Source organism: Zootoca vivipara, chromosome 7, assembly GCF_963506605.1.
Source record: "Zootoca vivipara chromosome 7, rZooViv1.1, whole genome shotgun sequence".
In the NCBI taxonomy this organism is placed as follows: Eukaryota; Metazoa; Chordata; class Lepidosauria; order Squamata; family Lacertidae; genus Zootoca; species Zootoca vivipara.
The window spans coordinates 932,598-946,671 of record NC_083282.1 but is presented as its reverse complement, the minus strand read 5'-3'; the positions used below and the strand labels follow the sequence as shown (position 1 = coordinate 946,671).

At 41.4% G+C, this 14,074-nt stretch overlaps 1 protein-coding gene across 2 annotated transcripts in view; it reads right to left on the bottom strand.

The window, feature by feature from the left end:
• The window catches only part of PIGA (phosphatidylinositol glycan anchor biosynthesis class A), a 35,987-nt gene that overhangs the window by 18,612 nt on the left and 3,301 nt on the right, over positions 1-14,074 (bottom strand). Inside the window, exons 2-4 of one of the 2 annotated variants that reach the window (XM_035102419.2) lie at positions 6,244-7,027; positions 4,305-4,437; positions 1,898-2,030 (exon numbers count right to left, since the gene is read on the bottom strand). In XM_035102419.2, the coding sequence (XP_034958310.1) occupies positions 1,898-2,030; positions 4,305-4,437; positions 6,244-6,964 (987 nt within the window). In that variant the 5' untranslated portion in view covers positions 6,965-7,027. Of the gene's footprint in view, positions 1-1,897; positions 2,031-4,304; positions 4,438-6,243; positions 9,116-14,074 lie in introns of those variants that run through there. The other variant, XM_035102418.2, reaches the window with a different exon arrangement.

Genomic DNA, 14,074 nt, shown 5'->3' with positions numbered 1-14,074 from the left:
CCTCCTCACCCCTCCGAGCACTCCCTGCCACTGAGTGGCTCAGAGTAAGGAGAGGAGAGTAGGCAGCTTTCTGCCTAAAAACCTAACTTAACTTACAAAAATTTACATTAACTTAAATACTTTCCTAAGCCGTTCTTATGTCTCCCTCCAGAAAACCCAGCTTATTTTCTTTCATTTTTACACTCCATCTCCTCTCCCTAAGTCTTTTCCCCCAATTGGATCAGCATTTCCGTTAACAGGCCAAAATTTCGAAAACCGTCTTTCAAAAACTAAAAGTAAAACTTTTAACTAAAATTTTCATCCCACACCCATTCTTTCCCATGTCCGTCTCCAGGCCCTTGTCCCCCTCTGCCCCTGTCTTTCCCGTTCCTCACTGACATCACCCCACATTCCAACCCCTCCAGGATCTTCAAGTCCATTAAACCTCAAGTTCCTTTGCTTCTCATTTTCTTGCTCTGCTTGTTTTTCTTCCTTTTGAAGTCCATGCTTTGCTTCATCCCAAGCATATTTTTTATAGTCCAAGTCCTCTTTAAAATTTTCATCAAATTGTTTCTCCTGGCAACCAGTCTCAATCTCCACAGTCTCCAAATTCAAATTTTCCTCTAAGTCCTGGACTTGGACTTCAACCTCAGCTGCTGGTAAATTGGGATGTTGCCGTTCCTTGTAAATGTCTTCCCATGTTTGTAGATAGTTTAGCACAGCCTCCTGGAAGGCTCGAGAGTACTTTGTTTTCATACTTTTCCTAACCGCAGACAAACAGGAGGTGGAGAACAAAGGGTGCTGGAAAATTCCTTCCTTAGACGATCGACTCCATTTTGGCTGCTCTTTTCCTTTGTCTTTTGATTCAATCACAAATCCATTCTTAGTTCCAATGTTAAATAGTTCTAACACATTTTCAGTCAATTTTTACTGATCACAACAGTGCAATAAGTCCACCCGGTCTTTTGACAGTTTGACAGCTTTTGACAGCTTTCAAAACACTCTCCCCCTTTTTAATGCTGTACCTCAAGGGGTGCCGGACTCGGGAGTTGAGAGGGTTCGAAAAAGTCTTTCTTTCTTTCGGGTCCACAATTCCAAATGCTTTTCGTCGTTCGGCTTAAGATTTTTTAAAGCGCCTCCCAGTTTTCCATTAGGAAAAGACCGACTTCCGTTACTTTAGAGTCTCTCCTATTTTTCCAATTGTTAACTTTAGAGTCCGTAATCAAAATTCCACTTACTTTATGGAAACCTTTAACTTTGTTCGGAAGAATCCGCCGCTTGCCGGGTCAGGACTCGGAGCTTCACTTCTCGGAGGTAAGATTAAGCCCAAAATGGCTCCCGCGGTTCCACCCCGCCGGCTCTCGATCGCTCTACTGAGCTCTCGGGCAGCGGGGGATCCGCAAAACGGAGCAGCCGCTGGGCGCGTGAGTCACCGGGACTCTCTACCCGGTGCTTTTACGGGGAGTCCGCTCGCTCTGCGGACTTCCCCCCCCTCCGCGAAGCCAGGGACTTCGGCGCGCGAAGTCCCTGCGTCCTTCTCTCCGCCGCGACAGACCGGAACTAAATTTGCTTCTTCTTGGCATTGTAATACTTTTTTCTTTTTCTTTTTTTCTTTTTCCTTCTTTCTTTTTCTTTTCTTTTCTCTTTCTCTTTTTGGTTTTGGGTATATATTTCAAAGTAGTTGAAATTGGAATTTTTTAATTTGTTGTGATATTGTTTATTATGAATAAAGATTTTTTGTAAAAAATAAACACACACACACAGTGCTTTTTTTCCTTAAAAAATGTTTAGGGGTACTGTCACTTTGATTCAAGAAAATCACCATTCTATAGTTCAAATCTGGGAAAACAAATACAGCAAATGGACAAAAGTACAAAGATTCACAAAATGTCTCTCTAAACAAGGAAACTGTTTTTACCTGTAAACCACAACTGGCAGCTTCCACAATTGCCATGCAAAATGCTTCGGTGAGAGAAGTGTTGAGAAAAATGTGTCCCTGAACCAAGACATTTCTAACATCCTGATGTTCTAAAGCTCCCAGGAGACGGACTCTGCATGCAATTAGAGAAAACAAGGTAATCTTTACAAAAGTCTTCATAACTATGTGTATGATCACAGCCAAATGAAAGCACTTGTCAATGTCACTAATTTTGTAGCTTGGCTATTTACACTACTGAGTCTTAAAAGTGCCTCAGTTAGGCTGGACTACATATCAAAACAAGCTCCACGATGCTTTTAAATGGCATTGGTTCACACATTCAGATACAATCCATTATGGGCATATTTCAGCCAACATTTAATGACACCACATAGAGAAATCTTTGTATGGGTATCCATTATGATAGTCTCCAAAGTGGATTACTGTAATGTACTGTGAGGCCGACTTTTAAAATGGTGCAGACAGTTTAGCAGGCCCAAAACAGAGCAATGCAGTTATCTGCACTAGTTTCCATGTCATTAATGGGCCTGATTTTAAGTCCTGGCATTAATTTTTAAAGCGTAAACATATTGGAGGATTGCTCTTTGCCAATACAATCAAACCTCGGTTGTTGAACGTAATCTGTTCCAGAAGCTCGTTCGGCTTCCAAAATGTTCGACAAGTGAGGCACAGCTTCTGATTGGCTGCAAGAGTTTCCTGCACTCAGCGGAAGCCACGTCGGCTTCTGAAAAACGCTTGAAAACCATTCAGGAGATGAAATGGTTTGGGAGATGAAACATTCCAAAATGGAGCTGTTCGGGAACCGAGGTTTGACTGTATATACTTTTTTCCTTTTCCAGTTTCACTTGCCTAAAGAGATGGGCAACTAGCTGCCACTTTATTCCTTTAAATTTTTATTTTATTAAATTTGTACCCTGACTTTCCTCCTAAAGGAGAATTTATGCTTATGGAATACCCTTCCCCAGGGAATGCCAACATTAAGACTTTTGTGCCAAGTAAAGAGCTGACTTTTGATAAAGTCCCTCACCAAAGGCTCATGGGGTAAGAGGAGAGGTCCTCTTGCAGATCAGTATTTTGTTAACAGGAAGCAGACTGTAGAAATAAAAGGACAGTTCTTTCAAAAGAGTGATGTAGAAAATGGGAGTCCACCAAGGATCAGTCTTATGACATTTGTTTTTTAACTTGCTCATAAAATGATCAAGGGCTAGGAATGAGCAGGGAGTTGGTCAAGCTGGCCAGAACAAAAAGGGACTGTGAAGAGCTCCAAAAAGATTTCTCCAAACTGGGTGAATGGACAGTAAAATGGCTAATAAATAAATACAGTGGTACCTCTACTTACGAATAACTCTACTTACGAATGTTTCTACTTACGAATGGAGCCCCGTCCGCCGTCTTGGATGCGGTTTAGATAGGATTTTTTCTACTTACGAATTTTTAGATAGGGTTGCTTCAACTTACGAATTTTTTCTCCCAATGCATTCCTATGGGATTCGACTTACAATTTTGTTCGACTTATGAATGTGGGTTCAGAACGCATTAAATTCGCAAGTAGAGGTACCACTGTAAATCCAAATTTCACATACAGTCAAACCTCGGTTGTCAAACGTAATCCATTCTGGAAGCCTGTTTGGCTTCCAAAATGTTTGACAACTGAGGCACTGCTTCTGATTGGCAGCAAGACCCTCCTGCACTCAAGCAGAAGCCGTGTTGGGTGTTCAGCTTCCAACAAACATTCAAAAACCCGAACTTTTACTTCTGGGTTTTTGGCTTTTGGGAGCCGAAATGTTCCAAAATGGGGGTGTTCGGGAGCCGAGGTTTGACTGTAGAGGCTAATGTAATCTGGACTGGTGGTGAATGACTAGGAACAAGACTTTGGGGCTAGAGTGCATAGTTCAGTGAAGAAGCTCAATGTGGACCAATAAGGATTAGAAGAGATACAAGTATCTTAAGAAAATAACTGGGCATCTTATTTAAACTGAGCAAGAAAGCAATTTTGAAAAGATTTTGAAGAACTGAATACTGACTGACCATCAAACACGTTCCATATTACAAATTTACATATTTGGGGGATTATCCACAGCGGATTATCAGACTGGTGTGCCATCCCCCACCCCCATCACTGAGCTGCATACATGGAAAAGAGTGACTCACCTAAACAAATTCTGTATGCCAGAATTGAGAGCGCTCTTCCAAAACAAGAATGTTCTAGAAAAATCACAGCATGCTACCAAGTGCTGCTCAGTATCTGGCAGGATGGTGGAAATTATATGCAAATTTCATTAACCATATGAACACCCCCCCCCTCGCAACCTTCCAATCCACACCCAATTCTTCCTTTGACCCTTCAATCAACACAACAGTATTAAAACAAGAGCAAGGCAAGTACCTGTCATGCAGCTGGTATCTTTCTCGTACCTCTTCTAATACAATTCTTTTTGGTCCTTCTCCTCCAACTAAGAAATGTAAATCTGGATACTTCTGACAAAGTTCAGGAATTATACCACTAAGCAAATCTATACCTGAAGACATAATATTTAGAGGCAGTTGGTATTTGTTAGTTATCTACCTGACAAAGCATTCCATCATACGTCAGCATCAAAAGAAAATGACAAAAAACCCTGTGTTAATATACTTTCCTTACATTTAAAATGGCAAAACTTCAAATAAAAGTGTACTGTATTAGGTTCCTTGATTTTTTTACTATGACAGTTTATTTCTGAAGTTTACAAATTTACTTCAATCCTATCTTACTCCATAAAAACTGCTGTGGGACCTCAGTGGTATCTGATTTCTAAGTCTCTTCTACACTACAAGCCTTTGTGCAAAAGCTGCTTTTGGGGAAGTAGACAACAATCATATGGCCTACCCACAGAAGTAGGGAGGATTAATGGAGAAAATTTGGCAGAACAAAACTTAACAACAAGAGAAGATAAAGTATCTTGAACAATTACTTTCTTCTAGCAGTTGCACTAGAAAACCTCTGTTTACTCAAATGTAAGTCTTTTGTGTTCAGGAGAACTTACTCCCATGTAACACAAGACTGGAAGCGTGAGGTGGCATGACCACTGTCAGGAACAGCAGGGAATAAAGTCCACTGACAGAGAAAAGGTAGCAGGGATGGATTCTCTACTAGTATCTAAACTACTAGCCCAGAGGCAACAGTCCAAAAGGAAAATGCACTAGATATTGTTTAGGTGGATTACCAATGTGCCTTGTACTGGTGAATGGAAGGTAGCACACTGACTGCACTTTCACAATCATTCCCCCCAAATTAATTGCAGTCATATACTGTCTTTCCTCCAAGGAGCTGTGCATGGCTTTCCCTTGCCTCATTTTATACTACCAAAAGCCATGTGAAACAGTACAGGCTGAGAGATGACATGACCCAAGGTCATGCTTAGCTTCACAGCAGAGCAAGAGCTTCAACACTGGCTCCCCATTCTTAGTGTGACACTTACATGACAGCAAGTTATTTAAAGGCAAAACATTGTGCCAGTCAGTGCTTTTCTTCTAGGGAAAAAAATGGTGCCGGTACAGCGTATCCTTGAGTATCCCATAAAAAGAACATTGGTGCCAGTGCTGAAGATAAAGAAATATGTCTGCTAGAAAGAGTTAATGGGCCAATGCCTTTTTATTACGCTTTCCTCTGAATTTGTTGCCTATCCTATATCTCACAACATTCCTTTTTATTTTATGTATTTGCATGTTTGAAGGAACAAAGCCACCTGCATGCATTATGACTCTCCTTCTAGGCCTGCAACAATAGCTCTTGCTCAGGTCATCATGATCCTATGAAGTCACAGCAGCCTCACCTGTAGTTTCACTTGTTCAAACTGGCAGCCCCACGCAGTTCCTGCCAAGCAGCATGTGAATCCACATGCAACTCCGTGCGGTCCGCCATAGATCTAAAGTGGATTTTATACTTGCCAGGTCTTAAAATATTTAGGTGCTAGGCAGAAACTTTCCTCTATAACCAGATCTTTGGCCTTTAACTATCTGTGACCTTTTAGAAGTGGGTGGGATGCTTTTAATGTACCTATTTCTCTTTTCTCTTTATTTTAATGCATCTGTGTGGGGTTTATTATTGTCTTTTTGTTTGGCTGTAAGTCACTTTGGGCTTCCCTGGGCAAGATAAAACAACTGACAAATTTAGTAAAAAATAAAATAAAATAAAATAAATAATAATAATAATAATAAAAACCAGCCATAATATCATGCAGCAAAACTTAAGTGCATTTAAAAGGCAGAAAGGCAATTTCTGATCAACTCTATTAGCATTAGAAAGAAGCAACATTAAGTGCAACGTATCTTTTGGATCTCATTACCTTTTCTATATACGAGCCTGCTGACAACAACAACAGTTATTGTGCTTTTATCCCTTCTAGATACATCTGGAGTGAAGTCCGTAGGATCAACGGCATTAGGAATGACAGAAACTATTTCAGGATTCAGTGCTGCTCTCAACACAGTATTTTCCTTGCTAGTGTAAGAAACACATATTATGTGGTTTGTATCACACAGCGATACCGTCAAGAGTTTGTTTGTAAGCACCGAACTAACATCAGCAAATCCAAAAAGGGAATGGTCTGTAAAAACTGTCCGTAGTTGCATTGTCTTGGCATGGAAGAGGGCGTCATGTGCCATAGCAGAAAATGAACTATGGGAATGGACAATGGTGACCCTTTCACGTACAAATATATACCTGAGCAGAGGCAGACTGTGGAAGAGAGTTGTTGCAGTCGACTGGTTGTACATGACTCTTAATGGCAAATAATAGACTTTCAGTCCGTTGGTGAGGTAACGAATGCCTTGACGGTCTTCATATGCATGAGTGACAATGATAACTTTGTGTCCTCTTTCAATTAGGCACTGTGACAATTGGTAGATGTGGCTTTCCACTCCTCCCATGTTTGGATAAAAAAAGTCAGACACCATGCAAATACTATGAATTTTACTTGAACATGATGGGGATTTATGACAGTTCACCGTGGAAGAAGACATGGGGGAGAGGAACTGCATATGATTTCCTCCTCTTCGACAGGCCATAGTAGTTTAGCAATCAGTCCGAAAAGTAGACACTCAACATGAAGAAAAGGCTCCATCCATTACCTAAAAGAGGTAAGAAGAAAATACACATTACTGTACACATCAAGGCTAAAAAAAAAACCCTCACCACTTACAGCGGTCTTCATTGTACAGCACAATACTATGCATGCTTCTGTCAGAAATAAACCACATTCTGTTCAATAGCGTTTATTCCTGTCCCTGGTAAATGTGTTCAGGATTGCAGTGTTAGACTAAAGGCCTTGGGGGAAGCCATTATCATGCCATTTATCTGCGTCCCGCCCAGCGCTCAAAATTAACCAGTCGAGTGCCCCCCTTGCGACCAAGTTGAGATTTCCAGTCACGTGGTTTGCAACTGAACTCTCCTCTGGCTGGGTAGAAGAGCCGAGAGCAGTGTCACTAACTGAAGTGTTCCCTTTCCACTTGCTCCTTTTGATGTGCTGAGGAAGAGAAAACCCTTTCATTGTTGTACAAAGCTCTTTCAGAGTTAAATAGATTGCTTTTCTCTTGCAAGGGACGGGTGTTACTGTCCCATACATGCCTAAACTTAAGTCTCACTGTGCTTGCTCTCTGTATGACCTGTACCCTCCAAGTACAGTGGTACCTCGGTTTACAAACACAATTGGTTGAAATCCCTCCTCCTTTTGGTATCAAATTTCCCAATATCTGGGCAGACCGTCGATAAGGATAGAACCCCAAATTTCAGCTGACACCTGGGAGAGCTTTTTCGCTGATTTATATGCAGCCCATGCTGCTGGCGGAGAAAGACCAGATTTGGCCCCCATGCCTGAGTGGGACCCAATTACCTACTCTGAAGTGGAAACACTTATAGACCAATTTAAGGCGGGCAAGGCACCCGGAGATGACCTTATATCCATTGATGTTATCAAAGCTAATAAGGATTGGTGGTGCCCACTCCTAGCAGCACTTTATACTCATATAAATAAAACAGCGAAGTTCCCCCCAAGCTGGAACTCAGCACTGATTGTATTAATACATAAGAAAGGGCCGCGTACTGACCCGGCCAATTTTAGGCCAATCAGCTTGCTGAATGTTATCGGGAAGATTTACTAAAGATTTCTGCTCAATAAATTAACGATCTGGATGGAGAGCAATAATATTATCGCAGAGGAACAGGCGGGTTTCCGCCCTGGAAGATCGACAACAGACCAAATTCTAATCCTGAACCATCTGGCCGACAAATATGCTGGCAAAGGCCTAAAAGCCCTCCATGTCGCCTTTATCGACTTTAAGCAGGCCTTTGATCTAATCCCCAGGAACCAGCTATGGACAAAACTGGCAGCGACGTCTATTGACCGTCGCCTCCTTTTGCTGATTATGAATCTGCATACAAATACCTTCCTGAGAATTAGGCTAGATGGCAAGGGGCTAGTCTCTAATCCGGTTGCCACCACTAGAGGGGTAAGACAGGGCTGCTTGCTTGCCCCTGCCCTATTTAATTTCTATATTAACTCACTAGTGGCCCATATGACCAATGCTGCTTTCCACCCGCCAAAATTAGCAGGTAGAGCCTTGAATGTCCTCCTGTATGCGGATGACGCCGCCCTCTTAGCTACCTCCCCCATTGGGTTAAGGAGGATGCTTCAAGCTCTTCATGAATACGTGACCCAACACGAGCTCCATCTTAATTATGCAAAGACCAAAATAATGGTCTTTGCTGCTCGACCAAAACCTAATTTGTGGTCAATTAATGGTATTCCCATAGAGCAGGTTAGTTGCTTCAAATACCTGGGTCAGATAGTTCGATCAAACAGGTCCTTCTTGGCACACAGAGAATATATAGCCACAAATGCTTCTAAAGCAGCTCTGTTGATTAGATCCCTGTGGCGCTGTGGTTAAACCACTGAGCCTAGGGCTTGCTGATCAGAAGGTCGGCGGTTCGAATCCCTGTGACGGGGTGAGCTCCCGTTGCTTGGTCCCAGCTCCTGCCAACCTAGCAGTTCGAAAGCACGTCAAAATGCAAGTAGATAAATAGGAACCGCTACAGCGGGAAGGTAAACAGCGTTTCCATGTGCTGCTCTGGTTTGCCAGAAGCGGCTTTGTCATGCTGGCCACATGACCTGGAAGCTGTACGCCGGCTCCCTCGGCCAATAATGCGAGATGAGCGCGCAACCCCAGAGTCGGTCACGACTGGACCTAATGGTCAGGGGTCCCTTTACCTTTATTCCAAGAAACAGGCACAAACAGTAGATGTTGCCCTGAGACTCTTTAAAATGAAAGTTCTCCCACTACTTCTGGTGGGCATTGCCTTGGGTTCACGTAGGGACTTTGTAAGATTGGAATCTATCCAATCACAATTCCTCAGGGCCATTCTCAGGATCCCCCCTTCTGTTGCGGGTGCGATCATGAGATTGGAGACCGGTTGCCAAGCCTTTACGTATGTGGCCCTGAAAGCGAAATTATGGCTATGGCTCAAACTATGTTTCAGAGGGATAATTTTAAATCTCCATGGGAAAGGGAAGTGGTAGAGGAAGTGCAAAAGTGCGGTCTGTCCTCCCTTTATATTGAGTCCATGACATACAGCCGCGCTAAAGCGATGATCGCGATGATCGCTCAGAGATTGGGGGATATCGCCAGACAGGAGGACATAGCCCGCGTGAAATCTGGGATGTTTTTAGGGGAGGAGGTGTATCGGTCTGCACCAGCCCGTTACCTCGCGGATATCCACTACGTGGAATACCGCAGACTAATTACTGCGGCTAGACTGAATGTCCTTGATTCGGCGGTTTTGAGGGGAAGATTTGGAGGAGTCCCATATGTGTGCCATTGTGCCTTGGGTGAGGTAGAATCCACAGAACACATTCTACTGAGTTGTCCCTTTTATAATGATTTAAGGCAATATCTTATAGACCCGTATTTATCTCAGTTTAGTTCCCGACCAAGAGAATGGCAGGCAGCATATTTGCTAAACAAGCCCACTGGGAAAATAAACTTCTCAGTGGCTAAATTCCTCTTCCTGGCGCTCAAGTGTCAGAAACGTATAATCGAATGTCTTGATGTGGGTTATCTGTAGGAGGTTTAGTAGCACGGTCATACCCCATTTATGTATCCCTCTGATGCCTTCAGTTTTATATTTTTTTATTTTTATGTATCCCTCTGATGCCTTCAGTTTTATATTTTTTTATTTTTATGTATCCCTCTGATGCCTTCAGTTTTATATGTTTATCTTTGTATTGAGAAATGTTTTTTGTTTCTGACTATCGGTCGAATAAAGTATATTGATTGATTGACAAACACAATTGGTTCCGGAAATCTGTACTTAACCTGAAGCTTACTTAACCTGAAGCGAACTTTCCCATTGACAGTAATGGAAAGTGAGGACTTCCGCTTGTGTTCGTCGGGAGAATGGCTGATCCGTAACATCTCTCCCGACTCCCACGGGGAAATTTGGCGGCGGCTGGGGGAGTAAAGCAGTCTCCCCACCCTCCCAGGATGACGGAAGGGGCCGCTGGCCCGCAGATGCCCCTTAACCCACTCTGACCCTTCGGGGGGGTGGGGGATTCTGGGCCAAGCACCCATGGGGGCCGGAACTCCTGGAGGCCACCCTGTTCGAGCGCGATCTCCATGATTTAAGAGGAATGATTGGATTTAAATTTATGGACATGCTTCAAATGACGGGGAGGAAGATACTGCCAGAAATTCCAGCCTCTGAGTAATAAGAGAGTCGAGGAAACACCATATTAAAGAAAGAAAAGGATACGCTGGACTAAACAGAAAGAGAAGTGAACTTTTTATTTTTTATATTTCAAGATGACACTTAACACCTTCCCTGGATGGATAGTCTAACGAATTTAGAACAAACGAGAAGTTATAATATAAACTGTGTGGATGTTGGAGTATACACAATAGAGGATCTATTTGAAGTGGTTTTGCTAAGTCTGTAAGATCAAAGCCTCCCTAAAATGGATGTACCAACTGATAGAACTCGTGCTTTGTGAACAGTTTTAAGAGGATTTACGACTTGTGACACACTTTTTAATCAAGCCCGCAAACATGGAGAGCGGAGTAGCAGTTAAAGGGCGAGGAGAGCCATAAGTTTCATAGAATCATAGAGTTGGAAGAGACCACAAGGGCCATCCAGTCCAACCCCCTGCCAAGCAGGGAACACCATCAAAGCATTCCTGACATATGGCTGTCAAGCCTCTGCTTAAAGCCCTCCAAAGAAGGAGACTCCACCACACTCCTTGGTAGCAAATTCCACTGCCGAACAGCTCTTACTGTCAGGAAGTTCTTCCTAATGTTTAGGTGGAATCTTCTTTCTTTAAGTTTGAATCCATTGCTCTGTGTCCACTTCTCTGGAGCAGCAGAAAACAATCTTTCTCCCTCCTCCATATGACATCCTTTCATATATTTGAACATGGCTATCATATCACCCCTTAACCTTCTCTTCTCCAGGCTAAACATACCCAGCTCCCTAAGTCGTTCCTCATAAGGCATTGTTTCCAGGCCTTTGACCATTTTGGTTGCCCTCTTCTGGACACGTTCCAGCTTGTCAGTATCCTTCTTGAACTGTGGTGCCCAGAACTGGACACAGTACTCCAGGTGAGGTCTGACCAGAGCAGAATACAGTGGTACTATTACTTCCCTTGATCTAGATGCTATACTCCTATTGATGCAGTCCAGAATTGCATTGGCTTTTTGAGCTGCTGCATCACATTGCTGACTCATGTCAAGTTTGTGGTCTACCAAGACTCCTAGATCCTTTTCACATGTCCTGCTCTCAAGCCAGGTGTCTCCCATCCTGTATTTGTGCCTTTCTTTTCTTTCCTTTTTGCCCAAGTGTAGTACTTTACATTTCTCCTTGTTAAAATTCATCTAATTACAGACCGATCTCTCTCCTAAATTCTGATTATAAAATTTTTACCAAAATTCTGGCAGAAAGATTAAACAAAATTTTGCAAGAATTAATACATAAAGATCAAGTCGGCTTTGTAAAGGGTAGGTCCGTAAAGGACAATATTAGAAATATTGTAAATATTTTAGAATGCCTTGAAAATAGAAGGGACAAGCAGGCAGCCCTCCTAGCCATTGACGCTGAGAAGGCTTTCGACAGAGTCTCCTGGGTATTTTTGATAAAGATAGTTGAAAAAATGAACCTGGGAGACAGAATGGAGAAAGCAATAAAAGCCATATATAAAACTCAAAAAGCCAGGATACTAATAAATGGAAGATTAACAGATAACATAAATATTGGAAGAGGTACTAGGCAAGGCTGTCCCTTATCCCCTATCCTCTTTATATTAACATTGGAAATTCTACTAAAAAATATAAGAGAAGAGGACAGTATTAAGGGTATAGTAATTGGCAGTAAAAAATATAAAGTAAAGGCTTATGCAGACGATATAATTATAACTACTGAAGACCCAATACAAAGTATCCCCTCAGCGATTACGAAGTTAAATGAATACGGTAAATTGGCAGGACTCAAAATAAATTATGAGAAAACCAAAATGTTGGTAAAAAATTTAGAAATCAAAGAAAAACAGGAGCTCCAAGAAAAAACAGGTTTAAAAATTGACAAAAAAATGAAGTATTTGGGTATAAAAACAACAATAAAAGGGATAGATCTGGTACAAGAAAATTATAGGGAAACCTGGAAAAAGATAAAGGCAAACATGGAGGAATGGACTAAATTAAAATTATCAATAATGGGCCGAATTTCATTAATTAAGATGTGTGTAGTCTCGAAAATGAATTACTTATTTCAAAACTTACCAATTTTGGGGAAAGAAAAATTTTTTGGTGAATGGAAAAAGGATATTATGAAATTTATCTGGAATGGGAAGAGACCGAGGATCAAATATACAATCATGATAGATCATAGAAATAGGGGAGGCTTCGGGCTCCCAGATCTCGAAATATACCACGACGCATCTGCAATCACCAGGATTAAAGAGTGGATGGAGCTTCAAAATACGGATCTTTTAGATTTGGAGGGCCAAGGTTTAGCTTTTGGCTGGCACCGCTATCTAATGAAAGAAAAAATTGAAAAAAAGAACATTTTTATGTTCAACATAATTAGAAAATCTCTGTACCTAGTTTGGCAGAAATATAAAAGGTTCTTTGAACCAAAGACCCCATGGTGGGTCTCCCCACTTGAATTAGTGGCGGTCAAAAGAACTAATATGGGTGGTAATTGGCCCACCTATAGGAACCTATTGGAAGAAAAAGAGGGAACATTAAAATTAAAAGATTACTCTGAAATAAAACATCTCTTGACTACCTGGTTGCAGTACTTTGAAATAAGTCAGAGGCTGCAAGTCGATAAAAAATTGGGCTTCGACAGGGAAATGTCAAAATTGGAGGAGATTTTATTAGTAAATAAGAGCAAATATATTAAAAAATTATACCAGATAATTCTAAAATGGAGAACAGAAGAAGAGCTGACCAAAGAATTCATGATTAAGTGGGGTCAGGACCTGGGGAAACCTATCCCAGTGGAGAAGTGGGAGAAGTTATGGAAAAAAGACTCAGAATTTACACCCAATTACGATCTAAAGGAAAACATTTCGAAGATGCAGAACAGATGGTACCTGACCCCACTTAAAATATCCAAAATCTACCCAGGAACCAGCAATTTATGCTGGAGGTGTAAAAAGGAGGTTGGCTCCTTCATCCACATATGGTGGAATTGTAGTATAATTAGAGAATTTTGGGAAATGCTTTACAATGAATTAAAGAAAATATTAAAATACTCTTTCAAGAAAACCCCGGAAATGTTCCTTCTAGGAATGATATCTGAGGACATCCATCCCAAGGACAGATGTGTAGTCAGTTATGCGGTAGCAGCTGCTAGGTTATTAGTTGCAAAAAATTGGAAAACCTCGGTAAACCCAAGTAAAGAAGAATGGCAGATAAAATTATTCAATTACTACAATTTAGCAAAAAATTATGAAGAAATTAAAGGAATGGATTTAGAGGAGACCGTTAAAAATTGGAAATCATTTATTAATTATATTAAGAGCCAATTGGAAAACCCAAATGTAATCTCAGATGCTTAACGATTTTGTCATGAATATTTGATTTAGAAAATAAGTAATTATATGCATTTTGTTGTGTTTTTTATCTTTT